At 36.9% G+C, this 22077-nt stretch overlaps 2 protein-coding genes across 2 annotated transcripts; one reads left to right on the top strand and one right to left on the bottom strand.

Annotated features, from left to right (window-relative positions):
* Window positions 1-590: 590 nt before the first annotated feature.
* On the bottom strand, window positions 591-4338 carry LOC134652866 (COP9 signalosome complex subunit 7b). The gene is made up of 4 exons (XM_063508064.1): window positions 3962-4338; window positions 3376-3628; window positions 2381-2601; window positions 591-784 (listed from the first exon to the last, which is right to left on the bottom strand). Exons 1-4 carry the CDS (start codon window positions 4154-4156, stop codon window positions 632-634), a joined length of 822 nt encoding a protein of 273 aa, XP_063364134.1. The 5' UTR covers window positions 4157-4338; the 3' UTR covers window positions 591-631.
* Window positions 4339-4457: 119 nt separating this feature from the next.
* LOC134652699 (zinc finger protein 256-like) lies at window positions 4458-22001 on the top strand. Its single transcript, XM_063507862.1, has 8 exons — window positions 4458-5267; window positions 5705-5924; window positions 7307-7617; window positions 15936-16007; window positions 17065-17215; window positions 19304-19461; window positions 21272-21894; window positions 21953-22001. The coding sequence occupies exons 1-8, from the start codon at window positions 5142-5144 to the stop codon at window positions 21999-22001; spliced, it is 1710 nt and encodes a 569-aa protein (XP_063363932.1). The 5' UTR covers window positions 4458-5141.
* Window positions 22002-22077: the final 76 nt, after the last annotated feature.

Raw genomic sequence — 22077 nt, 5'->3', positions numbered from 1 at the left:
CAGATATTTGTGAGGACCTTGACCGCTCCGATATATCTGATGGCGACTGTACAATGAGTACTATTAACACATTCATTTCCACCCAGCCAAACAAGATATCCATCTGATGACATGCACCAAGCCAGGGTTCGAAATTATCCAGATAATTAGGGTGTCATTCTGAATTCCTAACAACATTTTGACCTAAAGTCACTTGCCCTAACTGGTTTGTCCTAATGGGCACATGCCCTAACGATCAATTGTCATAACGATTATTTTCCATAATGTAAGGTTCTGAAAAATGGTTAGGTTTTAGAACTTGCTGCCACATGGGTTAGGTTAGGGTTAGAACTGCGACTCTTGCAAAAAAGAAAATATGCTTAATAACATTAGGATAATCAATCAATAATTAGGGAAACCAAAATTAGGGTTTTTAGTGTTAGGACAACTGATCATTATGACAAACAATATTAGGGAATGCAAAGATAGGAGAAAAGACTTTAGGGATTCAGATATAGATCCAGATAATTATAGTCTTTGATAATTATCGCGATAATTATCCGATAAATCAAGATAACTACCATTGATAATTATCCTTTCGAACCCTGCACCAAGCAGTCCTACGCACAATGCTCCAGTGATACCGCGGAGTCTAAGTGTTCTTCTGCCAGAACTTGGTCGCGTTGCGGGGTATCTTGCCCTTGCCGGAGCTCTTCTTGGGCGCCGAGTGGTTGTCGCAGCCCGCGCCTGACGCCGAGTCTTCTGTGTCGGCCTGGGGTTTCAGGGTCTTCTTGAGGAACATTATCTGGAAGAAGATAAGATTAATAGGCGTGGCCATAGCGCAAGGTAAAAGATAACTTTTGTCTGTTTATCATTTTTGGTTATTCTCCCCAATTGCTTAAAGGATAAGTAAGAATTGAAATGTATTCGCAGTTGTACGAGAGAAGAACTGTACAGGTCTGAGTCTAAGACCCACTATAAGTGCCAGTTGACTGATCAACGAAACCCGGCGCGCCGGAGGGGTTTACTATGAAACTTTCCAAACAATAAAATTTAGCGAACTCTTTAACGCTGACAAACAGTTTGGTGCAACCGAACCTAAGTGTACGGCCTCAGTGGCGAGCGTCCAGCGGCGCGGTCGTAGGGTATTTGCGTAAGTTTGCGTTTGTTCAACGTAGACAACGCACTCGTGATCCTTATCTCTTGTGTAATAGTCTGCTGGTTTCTGATTGTATATGGCGGTCCGGTCTATGGAGCTGAGCACGGCTTCGCAGGAGTTGCACCAGTCGGCTAAAACATTTGCTAAGACAGCTTTCAGCCGGGGTCTTACCTCTTGTTCAATAGTCTGCTGGTGTCTAATGGCGCGCTGTTTGTGATGGTTGGCTCGCTGAATATGGCGGTCTACGGAGCTGAGCACTGCCTCGCAAGAGTTACACCAGTCAGTTAAAACATTTGCTAAGGCAGCTCTCAGCCCGGCTCTTACCTCTTGTTCAATAGTCTGCTGGTGTCTAATGGCGCGCTGCTTGTGATGGTTGGCTCGCTGAATATGGCGGTCTACAGAGCTGAGCACTGCCTCACAAGAGTTACACCAGTCAGCTAAAATATTTGCTAAGGCAGCTTTCAGCCGGGCTCTTACCTCTTGTTCAATAGTCTGCTGGTGTCTAATGGCGCGCTGCTTGTGATGGTTGGCTCGCTGAATATGGCGGTCTACGGAGCTGAGCACTGCCTCGCAAGAGTTACACCAGTCAGCTAAAATATTTGCTAAGGCAGCTTTCAGCCGGGCTCTTACCTCTTGTTCAATAGTCTGCTGGTGTCTAATGGCACGCTGTTTGTGATGGTTGGCTCGCTGAATATGGCGATCTACAGAGCTGAGCACTGCCTCGCAAGAGTTACACCAGTCAGCTAAAATATTTGCTAAGGCAGCTTTCAGCCGGGGTCTTACCTCTTGTTCAATAGTCTGCTGGTGTCTAATGGCGCGCTGCTTGTGATGGTTGGCTCGCTGAATATGGCGGTCTACGGAGCTGAGCACTGCCTCGCAAGAGTTACACCAGTCAGCTAAAATATTTGCTAAGGCAGCTTTCAGCCGGGCTCTTACCTCTTGTTTGATAGTCTGCTGGTGTCTTATGGCGCGCTGTTTGTGATGGTTGGCTCGCTGAATATGGCGATCTACAGAGCTGAGCACTGCCTCGCAAGAGTTACACCAGTCAGCTAAAATATTTGCTAAGGCAGCTTTCAGCCGGGCTCTTACCTCTTGTTCAATAGTCTGCTGGTGTCTTATGGCGCGCTGTTTGTGATGGTTGGCTCGCTGAATATGGCGATCTACATAGCTGAGCACTGCCTCGCAAGAGTTACACCAGTCAGCTAAAATATTTGCTAAGGCAGCTTTCAGCCGGGGTCTTACCTCTTGTTCAATAGTCTGCTGGTGTCTAATGGCGCGCTGTTTGTGATGGTTGGCTCGCTGAATATGGCGGTCTACAGAGCTGAGCACTGCCTCACAAGAGTTACACCAGTCGGCGAGTACGTCTGCGATGGCGGAAGCGTCCTCCAGTCGGGCGTCGCGGCCCAGTGCCACGTCTACTTCCACGCGTTTGCATTCTTGGTCTAATTTGCCGTGGATGATATCTGAGAGAGGAACTTTAGTTAGTTTCAAAATACGAAATAACTCTTTGTGCGCACAGTAGATGCACAAGCCAACTTAACTTCTAATGACAATTAAAACCAGGGTAAACTTTTGAATGCAGGTTAGCTTAGTACTGGTCCAGAGTTGCAGAGGTCAGAGTACAGTGGTGAAGGTTGGAGGAGGCCTATGCCAAGAGGCACACCGAACTGCGGGACATATTGTAGTGAAAATAATAAAATCGACTTAATAACCGTTGTACCCAAGGATCGGAATAAAAGGCTATATAGATAGATATAGATAGATTAGTAGTCGGCACTCGGCAATGTAACCGTAAATTGTATTGCAAGTTCTGGCGTGTCTAAACCTCGCTTAATGGACATACTCACGCTGTTTTATCCAGAACTCAAAAATAACCAAGAAGTCTTTCCAGTAAGTATAATTAAAAAAGTTTGTATATGAAACAATACAATTTTATCTAACACTTTGACTCCTGTAAGTTAATGAATGAAAAATACATAGGGTTAGGTTAGATGGACCTTGTGTCACTGTGAATTGGTTGGTATAAACAGAGTGAACATTAACACATTCATTGCCACCCAGCCAAACAAGTCATCCGCGCCAGGCCACAAAAAAATCGTCATACAAAGCTCTAGTACCACAATCCCGGCTATCCGGTTGTTCGGCCTAGGAACAAAATTATAAAATACCCGATAGTCGGGTTTTCAGCACTGAATGTGTTAAGTTAACATCGGAAGAACATTACTAATTCAACTCACCAGCATAAATAGCTTCAATAATGAGATCCTCCAAATCCCTAACATTCTTAATATCCAGTTCCTTCAACAGCACACTGTATGGAATCAGCTTCTCCTGTGTAGCGAGGGTGGCGATGGTCAGGTGTTGGAGCTTCTTGCACTGCACTGGTGTCAGCTCCAGGTAGTCTGATTTGTTGTCTAGGTAGTCTTTATAGGTGCCGTAGGCGAATAGGTTGAGTGTGTTGAAGTGTGTTGCGTATGGGCCATTTTCAAGCTGGAAGGATAAAAAGATTTAAAACTTACATTAGACTAAAAAAAAGTACTAAAATATTTATGGTAAGCGGTTGAGTCATAAGAGTTGGCCTCTCTAACAGCAGTTCACTTTTTATTTGTATCACCTAAATTGAAAGAGATGTGTGTTTTTAACCAGACCTCTTTGACCAGCCATTTAATTATCCTTGACTTGTATTGATACTATAATATAATAAAGTAATTCATTGTATATTGAAGATAATATTTGAAAACACTCTAACTCCTCTTTACTTTATCTTATCAATAAGTGAATAACCCTCAGTGTGTCAGGAAAGTAAGTATTGTAACCTCTAACCTCTAAGATGTTCGGTACTTCCAACAGCTCCCCAAATACGTGCACCCCTGGGGCTTCGAGCACTTGTTTAATCAGTTCAGCGGCCCCCGAACCCTTGGCACCCTTCGCTAAAAGCACAAACTGTTCCAATGGGTTGTTTGACGAAAAGCTCAGGAGCGACGAAGGCTCGTCCTTTTCCATGGCCATAGCATTCATATTGACTTTAAATGTTCTTATACACCTAAATAGTATCACCAATTAAGCAACACGGGGAAATTAACACTAATAAAGATATTAAATGCACATTTTCTTCAATAAAACGAGTTGTAGATATTGCAAATTCTGCGACAGATACACACACGCAAACAACAGAAAAAAAAACAAACGTCATTCTTCTGCGCACACACGCGCGCGTTTAAGCGTACACTGTAAAACCGAGTATACAGTGGGCGTAAAAACTTGTCTCTGTATTTCGTTTTATATTTGTTTCAATTGTTTCACCAAAAATAGCCAGAAGAAGTCATGAAGTTACGGGAAAAATTCTCCTACCCACTTTTCTTTGCGTAAACTAATGTATTTTCGGGTATTGGAGATGAAATTATCATAAATCACAGTATCAAGTCTTTCTTTTTGGCACCATAAAACACCATCGTCACGGACGAATGGCTGGTATTTAAAAATCAAATCGGCCATAAACAATAAAATGGCGTCCGGTTTTTTGTGTGTGCAATGAAGTAATTGTTTTCATGAAATAAGAAGATTTAGTGTGCTTTTTACGAACTGTAATGTTTTTTCGGTGATCTTGCAGCACAATGAACCTCAATAACCCGTTTAGCGTGTATAAAGACGTGCTTTTTATTGGCAATGAAGTGCGTGTCGTATGTGGCTAGGTAGCGTCGTCGTCGTGCGCCGCCTTTAATATTGAGTTGATTAGGGTAAATCAAGCGGATTCTTCGATTAAGAATGGTTTCCAAAGGCGGGGCGGTATAATTAGGGCTATAGGAGGACTATTAGTGCGTGTGTTAGTCGGCGTTACGCTAGTGTGATTGATGGGTAAGGTGCGCTAGTAGTTGTGAAAGCGAGCGTACATACATGTTCGCGATGTTAAAACTGTCATGAGGACTCGTGTTTACTATCAAATAGTGGATTTGTGTTGGTCTGTTTGTTTTTATTTTAATGTTGTGATAAATAGTTGTTAAAAATGTGTATGCCTACGCCAAGCAATGTGTCAGGCTTCGGATATCAGTGGGGCTTCACGAGCTCCGGGGATCTAACGAAGGGCGAGGTTGAGACCCCTAGCAGCCTCAGCTACACCCTGGGGAATACGGTAATTCTATTCATAGTATTTAATTTTGAAAAAGTAATTAATCATTAAAATCATTTAATAATTAAAAAAAAGTCATACCTATTAGAATTAAGAATTTAATCGCAAATTTATCAATAGCAATCAATATTGAAATACCTATAATTTTATTTCTTTTTTGCTAACTGGTAGCCTTCATTTAGTTAAGAAATACAGTATAAAAGTCATTTGTATTGTTACACACAAAGACAAGGAAACAGGAAGATAATATAAATATCCACTTTGCAATATTTTACAGGAATTGAATTTGATTTAACTTTACTTTTTTTTTCCCCTAAGTAAACATTAGGTAAACACACAAAGTTTTATTATTTTTAGTGTTATTGGATATTATTTTGTATTACTTGAATCGTGAAAAGTAAATAACCAGCTACTGTAAATGGAGTCCTTTCTCTCTAAAGGTGTCCCCAGAAACAACCCTAACGGTGATGTCTCACAAGACACCGCAAGTCCAAGAGAAGGTTGGAACAGTCTCCGTAGCCGTCAGCAATACCGGCACGCAAGTAACCAGGGTCGTCACTGCTGGGACTCCGGTAACGGCAAGGAGGGCTATGTTTGTCCTGAATGAGACTCCGCACACAATCAACAGAGTTTCACAGAATCAGACAGCAACTATACAGAGTAAGTTTCACTTTAGAACTAGAAGGTTAAGGATGATTCAAACATCAAACATCAACATTTATTCAGCAAATAGGCCACAAGGGCACTTTTACACGTCAACATGGAATTTACATACAGCAAAAAAAAACACATCTATTATAAACTACAACTTTCTAAGCCGCAAATATAAAATCAAACTAAAGTATTACATAGAGATGTATAAAGTCTCTAAATGTCGAATTATAAAAAAAAACGCTATAACAATAGTATTGAAAAAAGAACACAAAGATACAAAAACTATAATCTAAAATTATTTAGAGATGTAAATGTCTCTAAGTGTCATCATAACTAAAAGATTACAATATATAGTTGTTAATCAAATTATCCTTAGAGATGTATAGGGTCACCAAGAGTCAAAATCCTGTATACCTAATTAAAACATTCATTAAGAAAGAAAATGATAATAAAAATAAAATAGCATACGGGAACCGAATGAGGTGTGTCTGTGTCGAATGATTTATAGGTATTTCAGCATTTATCAATATAGATTGATAAATGTATCAAGTAGGTAGATTTGTGTAAGACTGTCCAGTGATGTTTATTTATTTATACTTATAAGGTGGTATTTGGAATTAGGTAAACTAGCAGCAAATTAAACATATACTACAATTCTTATTAAAAATAGACTTTTATTTGGTAAAATATCAATGAGAAAGAATAGAACCATAAAAAACAAAATAACGTTAATTTGTACAATCATAATACTAGATTCATACCATAACATGCTAACATTAAATATGTACATGTATCACAAACATAATTTTTCTGTATCTAATCTTGACTGATGTAGCTGAATACTTTCAGTAATGTGTTTGCAAGTGTTCTTACATAACTACATAAACATATCTGACACACATTCACATACCACACTCACACACATTTACACACAGTACTGTCTACACAGTCAGTACATACTTACCTACACATTTACACACAGTAGTCTCTTACCTGTATTTGTCAATGAATATGCTATGGAGTTATTATTTTACAAGCTTTTATTTAACTCTTTTTTAATATTATCATAATGCAATAAGGTATTTGCTACCTTAGGTGTCCTTAGGATCAAGTAAATGTTTATTTATAGTACATATTTAATGTTCATTGCACAATAAAATGAGTACAAAACAAATACTTGATGGTAGAAAAAAAATCTCTAATATAGTCAACTGTCAGGTCAAAAAAATTTTTTTTTTAAACTGGAATGTCTGCCAATATAAAGCCGTAAGCGTAACGCCACTGCTGCGCGTGCGCACGCTACGGTATGCTCTGACCTTTATATAAACATTTTGTATTTTTTAAACACCAACCACCCTTCCAAAGGGCAGTAATGATTTAACTCGTAGCCCCTATATTTACAGCCACTAACCTCGCAGCAAAGCCCTTCATGACCCCCATAGGGCCAATCCAGCTCACTGCCGAAGAATGCAACGAGATCCTCATGAAGCGGGCCCTGCAAGCCCAGGGCATTGCCACACCAGCGGTCATAGACGCATCTCAGATCAATCATACTATACTCAATGGTGGGCTGAAGAGTTTAGCGGAGGCAACGTCGCAGCAAGCACAGGTGGAGACGATACAGACGACGACAGCTCATCAGCATCATCAGTTGATGCATACAAAACAGGAGCCTGGGACGGCTAATAATTCGCCTAAAGTGAGTATTCTTGTAAGCCAGCGGTCGGCAACCTTTTAGCAGCCAAGGGCCACATAGTAGTTAACGAAGTTGACGCGGGCCGCACTTTGTTAATATTTATGACTATATCAGACATTGTCGTTTGTCAATATTACATTAAAAATAGCCAGGGAGGCTCGCGGGCCGTAAGTGAGGGTTCACGGGCCGCGGATTGCCGACCGCTGTTGTAAGCAATGGGTGCTTTTTGTAATAACCAAGGACCGGAAAACCCCTCTTTACGCTTAATCCTATCCATTCGGTAACCCAATCAATTCGGTTACCGTATCATTCGGTAACCCTATCATACTGTTACCTGATTGTAACGGTAAGCTTATTGAAACGGTAACCTTAACCTTTAACCGAGTTAATCTCAAAACCCCATCGCGTTAGGGTTTTTGTTAGGGGTTTTTAACCGGTTTTTATTCAGTTATGGTAACCTTTATTATCGGTTGCTTATTGGTTTGCTACATTCGTATTTAGTGATGTGCCGTCAGTCAAATACCTACTAAAAGAAAAAGTTAATTTATTAATAGAACTAATAGTTTATTTTGTTATTTTTGTATTTTTTTTAATTTTGCTTATTTTAATGTTTTTGTTTATTTTAATGTTTTTGTTTATTTTACTTATTTTGTCTATTTTTTTATTTTGTTTATTTTACTTATTTCATTTATTTTATATGTCATTAATTTTGTTAATTTTATTTATATAATTTATTTTGATTATTTTGATTATTTTTTTTATTTTGTTTATTTTTTTTTTATTTTTTTTTTATGTATTTGATTTACTTTATTTACTTTATTTACTTTATTTACTTTATTTACTTTATTTACTTTATTTACTTTATTTACTTTATTTACTTTATTTACTTTATTTACTTTATTTACTTTATTTACTTTAGTTACTTTAGTTACTTTATTTACTTTATTTACTTTAGTTACTTTAGTTACTTTATTTACTTTATTTACTTTATTTACTTTATTTACTATATTTACTTTATTTACTTTATTTACTTTATTAATTTATTTACTTTATTTACTTTATTTACTTTATTTACTTTATTTACTTTATTTACTTTATTTACTTTATTTACTTTATTTACTTTATTTACTTTATTTACTTTATTTACTTTATTTACCATATTTACTTTATTTACTTTATTTACTTTATTTACCATATTTACTTTATTTACTTTATTTACTTTATTTACTTTATTTACTTTATTTACTTTATTTACTTAATTTACTTAATTTACTTAATTTACTTTATTTACTTTATTTACTTTATTTACTTAATTTACTTAATTTACTTAATTTACTTAATTTACTTAATTTACTTAATTTACTTAATTTACTTAATTTACTTTATTTACTTTATTTACTTTATTTACTTTATTTACTTTATTTACTTTATTTACTTTATTTACTTTATTTACTTTATTTACTTTATTTACTTTATTTACTTTATTTACTTTATTTACTTTATTTACTTTATTTACTTTATTTACTTTATTTACTTTATTTACTTTATTTACTTTATTTATTTTATTTATTTTATTGATTTTGTTTATTTTATATATTTTATTTATTTCGTTTATTTTATTTATCTTATTTATTTTATTAGGATAAAGTTCATTTATTTAACTTAAAAGGTAATAATAAAAAAACATTACAACTAACTATGAATAGTATGAATTAAAAATTTAAAACCTAAACTAAAATTAAAATAAACCTACTTAAAAATTAAACTAATACTTATAATATTATATAAAAACTAAAATGCAATACTAATAAAATAGATGTAAATAATATAATTTATTTGTTTTTATTTATTTATTTCATTTATTTTATTTGTTTTATCTATTTTATTTGTTTTATTTATTTTAGAAACTTACAAAATTAAAAGTAGTAGTATGTAACTACAAAAGTTAAATTAATTCAGAATAACATTCTAATTGAATAAAACGTTATTTAGTATAATCCTACATCTGGAATAAATATTCCGTTTTGTCTTTTTCATTTAAAATAAAAGTGTCATGATTTTTACTTTCTATTTATTCTAAAATAACGAGTACAAGAATTATTCTTATTCAAATCGATTGGAATAAGAATGAAATTTCTGTTTTTATTCTTATTCTTATTCAAGTTATTTTTTGCCCAACTCTGCTCTAGATTACTCTCGTGTTGTTGAAGGTGACTATTGAACAAAATCTGGAAAATATCTTTCATGTATGAAGTCAATTATTTGCACTTCCTAGTACCTAATAACATGAAGATAATAAATATACCTACACAGGCGAAGCAACATGCGTATTTAAATCGAAACGCTGCGCTCCGCTGGCACGCGCTACAACGCAAGTGCACCGAATGTTTAAAGGTCGTGGTATTTTCTATTGTATTAGGATATTTAGGATTAAGCAGAATGCGGTGAGAGTCATAGTGACAACAATAAAGCCTTATTATTGTACTACACTACAGTATTGTTATCAGTACTCTGCCGTGTCATGACTAATTGATGTAATTGTAGATACATGAGTTAGTGGTAACAAGGTTAAATGGCATTTATTTGGTCATATTATACGTCATATTATATGTAGTACAATGTATATAGATAGTAAAATGAATTTCACCCCTCTTTTCAATGGTCGGATTGATTTGAATTTTTTGAAGCCTTCGAAACGGTGATGATAATTTTATAATGAAGCTACATAGAAAGTAAACTGCGAAATTATAATTATGATGGTTCAATGTATATTTCTTTGCGTATTAAGTATGTATTTTGTTTATTATTCCTACCAGCCTTGAGGTCTTACGTATGCTATCTCTTTCACACCTACGGAAAGTGAATGAGATAGTAAATTACTGCAGGTAAGAAAAGACTCCTACGCTTATCACTATAATTAAATAGATTTGCAGAAAGTTGCAGGCGTGTTTGCACTTGAGACCGTCATTTATTACTCATTGGCAATAAGAATAGGATTAAGTCGTGGCGTGGTGAATTCTTTGTCAGCATTTGCTAAACACGTGCGGCAAGCGTTGTGTCAAACGATATACCTGTTAATTTCCGTCTAAATAATAAATGCAAATTTTAAATATCAGAAGAGCTTTTAAAAACACCATAAGTCTTGGTAGTAACTCGGATACTGAAACCACATACTATAGTTCGTTTTTTTTAGCATTAGAAATAAGGTAAACAATCTTGATGTCTCTTTTAATTGAAAAGCACATTTTAAAAATAAGTTACGGTAAATATGTAACAATTATGAATCTAATACGATCTTTTATAGTCTTCTGCTTTCATAAGTAATAGTTATGGTTTTTAAAAAGTCGCTTACCTTCTTTCAAGTTCTTTCTAATGCAAAAAAAAACGAATTATAAACATAATTCGAAAACAGAAAAAAATCATGAGTATTTTCCCCATTTGTTCCTGCCCAACGTGATCGCCGCGATACATGAGGCGGGGACATATGGGAATGATTTAAATGAAGCGCCTATTCCCATCTGTGCCCGGCGGGGAGAAATAGGAATACACCATATCAAGCCATTCCTTATCCTACCTTTAAAAACATCTTTTTTCAGGGTTCCGTACCCAAAGGGTATAAACGGGACCCTATTACTAAGACTCCTCTATCCGTCTGTCTGCCACCAGGCTGTATCTCATGAACCGTGATAGCTAGGCAGTTGAAATTTTCACAAATAATTAATTTATGTTGCTGCTATTACAACAAATACTAAAAACAGCATATAATAAATATCTAAATGGGGCTCCCATACAACAAACGTGATTTATTTGCTGGTTTTTGCGTAATGGTGCGGAACCCTTCCTGCGCGAGTCAGACTCGCACTTGGCCGGTTTTTTATTTTTTACATTAATTTAGGCACAGCCATTGAAGAGTTTCGCTATCCACCATCCGTTCAGAGCAGCTGAATTGTACCTGATGATTTAGTTATCACATTAAAATAAATACGGGTATCGTCCAATACCAAGACTATGCGGCAGTAAATTAAATTTGTAAGATTTTATTGCATAAAATCAGGTATAAATTAGTCAAGAAACATAATAGTTTCTTGTCTAATTTACTTCCATCTATACGTAACGCCTATACGGCACCCATACTACATGTTTAATCCAGGAATATTATTTAGAATATAAAATCATGATTATATTTATTTGATTAAGAATGAGATTATTCTTATTCAATTTTTTCACATACGAATTATTTCCGATCAAAATTATTTGAATAATTTTGACGGGAATAAAATCAACATGATTTTATTCTTAGGAATTCTTATTTAAATAATGATTTTATTCTTGAATGCCCAACACTGCTTACTAAGTATGTATGTAATTATGTATCTATTTAATTTAATCAAAACTATTTCACCTACCAATGTTATAGATACCCAATGAATATGTATAATGAATTCTGCCCTAGTAGCACGGTCGCATTTTTATCGTTTATCACCATGCCTGTCACGTTCTAACAAGTATGTAAGTGCGAAAGTGACGGGCATAGTGATAGTCGATAAAAATGGAACCGTGCTGAGCCCCCTGGTATTAATGAAAGATTTGTAGTATTAAAATAAGTTTATAACTGCTATAGATATTTTCTGATCGCTGCATTAAGCGGTACAAGGTAAATTACGACTTAGCTCATACAACTCACCGCATCTGAAAACATTTTAAACTAAAGTCTATTTTTTATTCGGTAGACTAAAATGACATTTCGTAGTATGAACATCATGTGTCATTTCATTTCATACTATGAAATGTCATTTTAGTCTACCGAATAAAAAAATAGACTTTAATTGCTTATTATAAAATAAGCTCATAATAACTAGTACATATGTCATTTGTTAACAATGGTAAAATATCTACCACAATCCGCTAGCGCATGTATCTTTATCACAAAGTGTTTTTTTTTTTAAATCACTTAAGATAAATTATACCTAACTAGGTACCAGTGAGATTAGCCAATGAGATTCTTCGTAATTCTCAATTATCAGAACATCAGAGAGCCAACTTAATAAAAATGACAAATTCGAACTCTATGTTTTTGACACCTACGGATGATCGGGAAATTAAACAAATAATTTGCAACTTAAATTCGAGTTCAGCCACTGGATGGGATGGAATCTCTTCAATTTTCCTAAAAATGGGAGCTACGGTACTTAGCAAACCATTGGCAAACATTTTTAATCGTTGTTTTCAGGAAGGGAAGTTTCCGGATGCTCTGAAGAAATCCGTAGTCATCCCAGTGTTCAAGTCGGGGGACAGAGACTGTATAACCAATTATAGGCCAATTTCCTTGTTGCCATCACTATCTAAAGTAATCGAAAAACTTATAAATAATAGACTTAGATCCCATTTGGACAAAAATAATGTACTTTCAGCTAACCAATTTGGTTTCAGGGAACGTAAATCCACCAGTGATGCAGTTAAAAATGTAACTTCACATATAGTTGACCAAATTGACCATCACAAAAAAGTCTTAGGAATATTTCTTGATATAAAAAAGGCCTTTGATACAGTCTCCGTCCCCATCCTTCTCAAAAGGTTAGAAAGCATAGGTGTTCGAGGTCTTCCACTTCTATTACTAACCGATTACTTGTCAAATAGGACACAGGCTGTGAGAGTAGGGGAACTTCTTAGCTCTGAACAAAAGGTCAGTTATGGCGTTCCACAAGGCAGCGTCCTTGGACCTACCCTCTTTTTAATATATATTGACGAGCTGTGTCACCTTAAACTAACTAATGGTCAAATCGTAACTTTCGCTGACGACACAGCCCTAGTTTTCCAAGATAGTACTTGGTCCAAGTTAGCAAAGACAACACAACTAGGTTTTAATCAAGTAATCAAGTGGCTAGACTATAATCTCCTTACCTTAAATTCCTCTAAAACTAAGTATATCACATTTAGTATACGCAATAACACCCAGCCTACACCTGGTTTGATTACAATCAAAGCTCATTCGTGCTCACAGTTGATTGCGTGTACATGCTCTGTTATCCAAAGTACTGATTCTATAAAATACTTAGGCATTGAGTTAGATAAAAACCTGAATTGGAATAGGCATATTACAAATTTAAGTAACAGAGTTAGAAAGCTTATATATATTTTTAAGAATCTCCGACATGTTTGTGATGTTAAGTTGCTAACCACCATTTACTATGCACTTTGTCAATCAATAGCAACTTATTGCATCACGGCATGGGGAGGTGCTGCAAAAACTACATTAATTACACTTGAGCGCGCTCAGCGTGCTGTTCTCAAAGTTATGACGTTCAAGCCCTTTAGATATCCGACACAGTCCATTTATAAAGATACGACGGTTTTAACTATAAGACAATCCTTTATAAAAGCTTTAATACTAGCTCAACATAAAAACCTACCAGACCAACCTACTTCACGCCGTAGACTTGACATTGTTTATAATATCCCCGCATCTAGGACTGCGTTTTCACGAAAATTTCAAAAAAATCTAGGTCCTAAACTGTACAATAGATTAAGTAAACACATCCAATTGCGTGACCGAAGTTTATATGAGTGTAAAAGACTATTAGACACGTTTCTGAATACCCTTAGCTACGAAGACACAGAAAAATTATTAATATAAATGGCAAAAACACACATACCTACCTATCCATACACACAAACACTCATACACATATACATTCACATACACAGTACATACTCAACTGTTAATATTATTTTTATTAAGTAAACAAATATCCAATTATGATTAAGGAATGCATCTGTATTGTTTGCGTACTCTACTTGTTTACGTTTAAGTTAACGCATAGCAACATGCCGGTGCCGGCATGCTAGAAAGAAATGGAAATTACCGTCAGCTGATATTGTTTGTTCGTCTCATAAATGTATACGATTCTAATCTTATTTTCTCAGACTTTGGTAATGACTGTTAACATAAATTCTATGCAATATTATTATATTTGCGGGTGACGAATCTTACTTCACCGTGATACAGTTTTAACTAGTACGGGGAGTAAAGGACTCATTCATCTCATAATATAATGTATAACCTTGCAACTAATTAGTCTTTACGTAGGTACCTAAATCAGATTGATGTATGTACCTCCCTACCTTAAATGTAACTTTTACTTGTTGTTATTTTAGTTGTGTTGTGTATTGAAATAAAGAAATTTTATTATTTATTATTATTATTTTAGTAAAATTACTAGTTAGGTGAAATTTTTTCTTTAAATCAGTCTTTAATCTGTAGGTACATATCAAGTGTGAACCCGAAAATAAAAATAATAATCTAAGTAGCATAAAATATATCTAAATAATAGCAGATATTACTAGGATAGGATGTTGTTTACTTGCAACCCCTTTTCTAAAAATTTCTAAACTAGAATTGACAAAAACAATAGGAACACACAGGTATAAAGATAAACAAAGGAATGGCCGCGCTGCGCCGCGGCTGTCGCTCTAAAAATATTACTGTAATTGCTCACTTGTTTTCAATTTTAGCTTAAGGACTCAAAGTGCAATATTGTTTGAATTGTCAATAAGCGAAGTTACCGGCAAAAAAACTTGTTTGTGCTGGAGGCTTCATAGACCGCCCATGCCAACCACGGTTATTCAATAATAAGTTGAATTTAAGTCTGCGTAAAGTTTACAATCGTTTGAACTGGTTCAAAACCTTATTATGAGGTAACAGCATAGACGGGGTTTTTATTTCGGTTACCGGTAACAGGGGTTAACTCGATCTGATACGGTTACCGAATCAAAGTGTTACCTTATCAGACGGTTACCGTTATGGTAGGGGTTTTTATAACCACTTCTAAAATAACCCTATGAAAAACCCCGGTTAAGGTAACCGGTTCCGGTCCTTGGTAATAACATTTATTTGATTTGCTGTTTAAAATTCATGTTTTTTAAAATCAAATAAAATACTAGAACAGGCAAAAAATGTATGGAGCACGGCTCGCTATTCGTAGCGCAGAGACTCGCGCGTACACGATGGTTGTAATGTACGGAATTGTATGTAAGCGCTCGAACCGATCGCTTGGGCAAGCAATGTGGTAGCTGACATATATTTGGAAAAAATACAATTGGCGTATGCTCGTTTGTGTTTATGCCGCGACCTGGAGCGGTTTTGCTTCTGTATTTTTCAATTAGTATACTACATACATATTTTTATTATTTCTGATTAAGAAAAAGCTATATTACTTTTAAACTTGTTATGTGCCTTTAAAGGTCTTCTTGTTTATCATCATCATCATCTAATAGAGTAGAATTTTCTATGAAATTTGTTCAACAATTGGTTTATTGTTCAGAGCTACGAGTTGGTCAGCTTCGAAGATGGGGAAACCTCCGCTACAGTTATTCAACACACACAACTGCAAAATGTAAGTATTAAAGCATTATTTAATCAAATAATTTCATACCTACTCGAAATATACATTAATGCCGTATTAAAAACCTTTGAGAAGATAAGAACTCCTAGGTATTATTTTTTTAAATGAGGTAAAAATAATGTCTTCTGTTGAGCTACCGGATTCTTAGTACCTAAGTCCCTAACCCTTTAAGCATTTTTTTTTTAATTTTGGCACTTCTTGAACTAAACGGTCAATAATTCGAACTCCAGCTAGTGATCGCCATTGGTCAGACATCGGTTTCAATCAATCAATCAATCAATATCATTTATTTGCAAGAATACTTAATTATAGTTACAGGATGTTCTTGTAGAAAATGTCCAGTATTCTATCGTAATTAAACGATGCGCAAATTTTGTAGTACCTAACGTAAATTTTTAGTCCAGCACATGTGTTAGACTGAAAATTATTATGTTATTAAATTTAATTTTAATACATGCAATATAGCCAATTAGATAAATAGATTTCACTCAAGAAACTGTATAGCACATTTCATTACATCAATAAAATTGGACTAATATCAGTACATTATTATATTACATAAAATTTATAGTTTAGTTTTAGTCTTTTGGACGCCAATGACCGACATATCCGCACCGTAGGTCCAACGCCAAAGACGGATTAATCGGTCACAGACCACAGAGCAACATCGACCTACGTGCATACATATAAAGTTCAACTTCAGTTTTGAAACTTCAATGACGTGGCGTCTGACTGACAGCTTTTGTGTTTAACACGGCGTCGAAAAGGTTAAGGCCGGTGCACACCGCATTACCATGCTTTTTAAAAATGACCTATACAAACTTTTTTCTCTTAACAATAATGTTGAGTTTAGTTCATTTTGTATATCTATCTCGCCTGTTTATCAGCTTCCGCTGCTGGATTTACTGACGGCTGACGCAGGCACATGTTGACGCAGGCACCTGTGAATGACCAACTGAATAAACTAAAATAGATGTTATTACATGAAAAAAACAGTGTGCATCGGCCTTTACCCTAAACAAGGACTCAAGTACTAAGGTGTTGTCAGGCGGTATACTCGCAGACGGAGCTGATGTCCACGACGACCATGTCCGCGGCGCCCCCGGCCGCCATCAAGGAGCGCCCGTACGCCTGCGACGAGTGCGGGAAGTCCTTCCTGTTGAAACACCATCTTACTACGCATGCGAGAGTTCATACCGGTAAGTGTTTTGTACTGACATTTGTAATTTACAATGGTTTTGATGTCCAAGGGCCCGGTTCTCAAAAGCTTGTAAGTTGTAATACAAGCGAATGTTAGCTTTTGTTAGAAAGGGATTTCCACTTGTATTACAAGTTACAAGCTTTTGGGAAACGGGCCCCAAGGCGCACCACACGGGCTGAAATTATTAGAAATTTAACACCGGAGTCTCTATGGTTGCGGAATAAATTATATTCCGTGACCATAGAGATTCTGGTGCTGAATTCTGATTATTGCACACAGAACATACAAATAAAAGGACAGATCATAGAAAATATTTGAATTTACGCCGTGACCATAGTCCGGTGGTGTAAACTAAATATACTAAATAAAATTCAGCTTGTGTGTGATGTGCCTTAGCAGGTTAATATCAGAACTTTTGTCTTATAATTTCATTGGACACATTTTTGTGAAGTGTTTTGATATTTTGATGATATTTTTGGTTTTCTGGCGGTCTAGCATGAGTTGCGTTCCTGCGTGCGACTTCAAGTATGAATTGAGATGATGTATTGAGTCACGCGCGAGAATGCAACTCATGCTAGACCGCCAAGTAGAGGTCCCTGAAATGTGTCTAAAGAAATATTTAAGGTGTCGAAACACCCGCGTTATTTACCCTATTGTACAAACTGTGTGGACGCTCGAACGGGGCGTGCGGCGTGGCGTCCATTTTAAACAAATGCTAATGTATACGAGGGGCCTCATTGTACGCTACTCTAATACCTTGGACGCTCGACGCTACGCTGGACGTACTCTGCCATGAAAATGGTGGTCCTGGGTTCGAATCCCGTTAGGGTGAATTATTTATGTGAAGAACATGGAATTGTCATATTTGTTCTTATTAATTGTTGTTTTCGACCTTTTCTCTTTGTTAGTTAATAAACCAAAGAAGTCTAATTAATAATTAATTTTTACCAGTGAATAATTCCATGTTAAATTTGATAAGACGGTGTTTGATTTAAATATTTATATTGCCGTATTTGCCGTTTTAAATAAAAACGTGTGAAGTGTGCTAGCGGCTCGCTTGGTTCAAGTTCCATTAGTTCTATAGAACTGACAATTTACATTTGAATTTAAATTCTCTTGCTTAGGAGTGTATTCTTGTCGAGCTGACAACATTGCCATTTTTTACCCGACTACAGCAAAGCAAAAGGAGGGTTATGATTTTTTTAATGATGAACATGTGATATAATGTTGACAGTTTGTGAATATGTTGAAAATGGTGAAAATTTATCAGCTTAACAAGAATACCACTAGATACATGTTGCACAGCTGACAATTGGGATTTATAGGACTGGCTTATATTGATCTCTTAAATCTTCAAAACGGGGCAGACTTATGTGTAAAAATCAAATTATTTCAATTAGGTATCTTGAAATTAAACCTATGAAAACATGATGGGGAAATAATTTCATACTTTTGCGCATGACATTAAAATTAATGAATTTTAGACGTAACAAAAGGAAACAAGTCTATTATGTTATTTGACATTGAAGATTACGGCATAAAATAACCACGACTTATGCAAATTATGCAAATCTATTTCAAGAATCAGTTACTAGACCTTGATCTTCGGCTAGGTTCCGATTTAAAACAAATCCTTTTTTTAATCACAACAATCATGAAATCCAATTTACGGAAATATACCTACTTTAAAAATCTCAAAAAAGATTTTGCGCTTTTCATTATTTTAAAATACATAAGAAAATCATATGAAGTAAAACTTATTTTGATATCACAGGTTGTGTGTTTCTCATACCAACTGCGAAGCAAAAATCGATTTAATATTTTTTTTTAATTACTTTATTTGTCTTGTTAGTAAACTAGCCTATTGTTTAGATATTCCGCCCGAAATCCCCAATTCTCGTGGGTTACCAGTTAACACACTACCTTGAAATTAAATATAAAATTGAACGATGTTTTTTTTGCTGAATTGAATTTGGAAATGAGTGGTTACACATAATGTGAATTTTGAATTTGAGATCAATGTTTGCAAACTCTCCCAATGACAGCTACGCTCGCAGTTCTATAGAACAAAATGGGGTTGTTTCAGGCGAGCGACCGCACGTATGCACACACTGCGGCAAAACCTTCGCGCACAAACACTGTCTCAACACCCACCTCCTACTCCACACGACCGACCGCCCGTACAAGTGCCGCGAATGCAGGAAAACCTTCACGCTCAAACACCACCTATTATCGCATATGCGGGTACTTACTTACTTACGGGCTGATTTAGACGGCGCGCGAACTCGCACGCGATTTTAGTTACATTGCGGACTGTTGGTTACGTCCAATTCAACCGACCGATCATAACCCGCAATGTAATGAAACTCGCATGTGAGTTCTTGCATTGTCTAACCATAGAGAAAAAAATACATAGAGTGCTCACTCCATACATCAGTTCAGACTATTAATTTCAGTATCTACATCTAGCATCGAGTAGCGGAACTATCAGTACTGCTACTTGACAATAGATGTAGCACCGACCGGAAAGTCTTATCTCAACAGCATAAGACTTTCCGGTCGGTGGCGACATCTATTGTCAAGTAGCAGTACTGATAGTTCCGCTACTCGATGCTAGATGCTAATTAGTCTTTTTGGTACTAAAACTGATGTATGGAGTGAGCACTCTATGTATTTTTTTCTCTATGGTCTAACTGAGCCCTACTGCTGTGGTGTGGTTGGCCTCTGACACCAAAGCTACTCTGTCCAGTCGACGGCGCCGAGTCCGCTAAGGTCTTCTACACTCCTAGGGGTGAGACGGTAAAATTAACAAATGTATGTAACTGTAGGTGAGCGGCCGCATGTGTGCGCGCATTGCGGGAAGGCGTTTGCGCGGAAGCATTGTCTGAATACGCATCTGTTGCTGCATTCGGCAGACAGGCCGTTTAGATGCCATGAGTGTAAGATGGCGTTTACGCTGAAGCATCATTTGGTTACGCATTCTAGGGTATGTATTTATTGGAATTTTACAATATTAATTAACCTGTCAAATCCCACGATATGACGTCACCATAAGCGTTCTGGCTCATATATGAGCCGTGGGAGCTGACAGATTAAATTATAAGTTAAACTAGTAACGCTGAACCAGGTTTTAGTTTAACCAAGGTATAGTAGCCTATTGATTCTTAGTATAATTCACATTGGTAGCCCTTATTATTTTACCCTCTGAAGTTACTCTCTAAAACAGTTTTTTTGTGAAGTACCAGGCTTAGGTTAGTTAGTTTTATAAAATGCTTAAAATCTTTAATATGGGCTTTTAGAATTTTCGATTTGTTGAAAATGTTGCGCATTACTCTTGTAACAATAATACTGAATGAACGTGTCAGACCGTTTCACCGTTGGATTAGTAGCAGAAATAGCTAAGTGAGTAACGTTTTAAAAATGTTTTTTTTTTCTCTTAACAATAATGTTGAGTTTAATTTATTTTGTATATCTACCTCGCCTGTTTAGCTACTTCTGCTGCTGGCTTTACTGACGACTCATGTTGACGCAGGCACATGTGAATGACCAACTGAATAAACTGAAATAGATGTTAGTACATGAAAAAAAAAACAGTAACCAAGGTTACTTAAAAACCGGCCGAGTGCGAGTCGGACTCGCGCACGGAGGGTTCCGCACCATCAATAAAAAATAGAGCAAAACAAGCAAAAAAACGGTCACCCATCCAAGTACTGACCCCGCCCGACGTTGCTTAACTTCGGTCAAAAATCACGTTTGTTGTGTGGGAGCCCCACTTAAATCTTTATTTTATTCTGTTTTTAGTATTTGTTGTTATAGCGGCAACAGAAATACATCATCTGTGAAAATTTCAACTGTCTAGCTATCACGGTTCGTGAGATACAGCCTGGTGACAGACGGACGGACGGACAGACGGACAGCGGAGTCTTAGTAATAGGGTCCCGTTTTTACCCTTTGGGTACGGAACCCTAAAAAACCACCAATCATAGTATTTTCTCCTAGTTAGACCGGCTCATTGCTATTTTAGCTAGTTGAGTAACCCGTTTTTCTTGTACAGGTGCACAGTCGAGACCGTCCGTTCGTGTGCGGCGAGTGCGGCCGCGGGTTCCCGCTGAAGCGCCACCTCGTCACGCACAGCAAGTACCACGCTGGCGAGCGGCCCTACGTCTGCAGCGACTGCGGCGAGAGCTTCGCGCAGAAGGTCACACATTCATTCATTCATTCATTCATTCATTCATTCACACATTCATTCCCGCTGAAGCGCCACCTCGTCACGCACAGCAAGTACCACGCAGGCGAGCGGCCCTATGTCTGCAGCGACTGCGGCGAGAGCTTCGCGCAGAAGGTCACACATTCATTCATTCATTCATTCACACATTCAATCCCGCTGAAGCGCCACCTCGTCACGCACAGCAAGTACCACGCAGGCGAGCGGCCCTACGTCTGCAGCGACTGCGGCGAGAGCTTCGCGCAGAAGGTCACACATTCATTCATTCATTCATTCACACATTCGTTCCCGCTGAAGCGCCACCTCGTCACGCACAGCAAGTACCACGCCGGCGAGCGGCCCTACGTCTGCAGCGACTGCGGCGAGAGCTTCGCGCAGAAGGTCACACATTCATTCATTTATTCATTCACACATTCATTCCCGCTGAAGCGCCACCTCGTCACGCACAGCAAGTACCACGCCGGCGAGCGGCCCTACGTCTGCAGCGACTGCGGCGAGAGCTTCGCGCAGAAGGTCACACATTCATTCATTCATTCATTCACACATTCATTCCCGCTGAAGCGCCACCTCGTCACGCACAGCAAGTACCACGCCGGCGAGCGGCCCTACGTCTGCAGCGACTGCGGCGAGAGCTT

This window comes from Cydia amplana, chromosome 12, assembly GCF_948474715.1.
Source record: "Cydia amplana chromosome 12, ilCydAmpl1.1, whole genome shotgun sequence".
Classification (NCBI taxonomy): Eukaryota; Metazoa; Arthropoda; class Insecta; order Lepidoptera; family Tortricidae; genus Cydia; species Cydia amplana.
The sequence above is the reverse complement of the archived record's forward strand: the minus strand, read 5'-3'. Positions and strand labels throughout refer to the sequence as shown.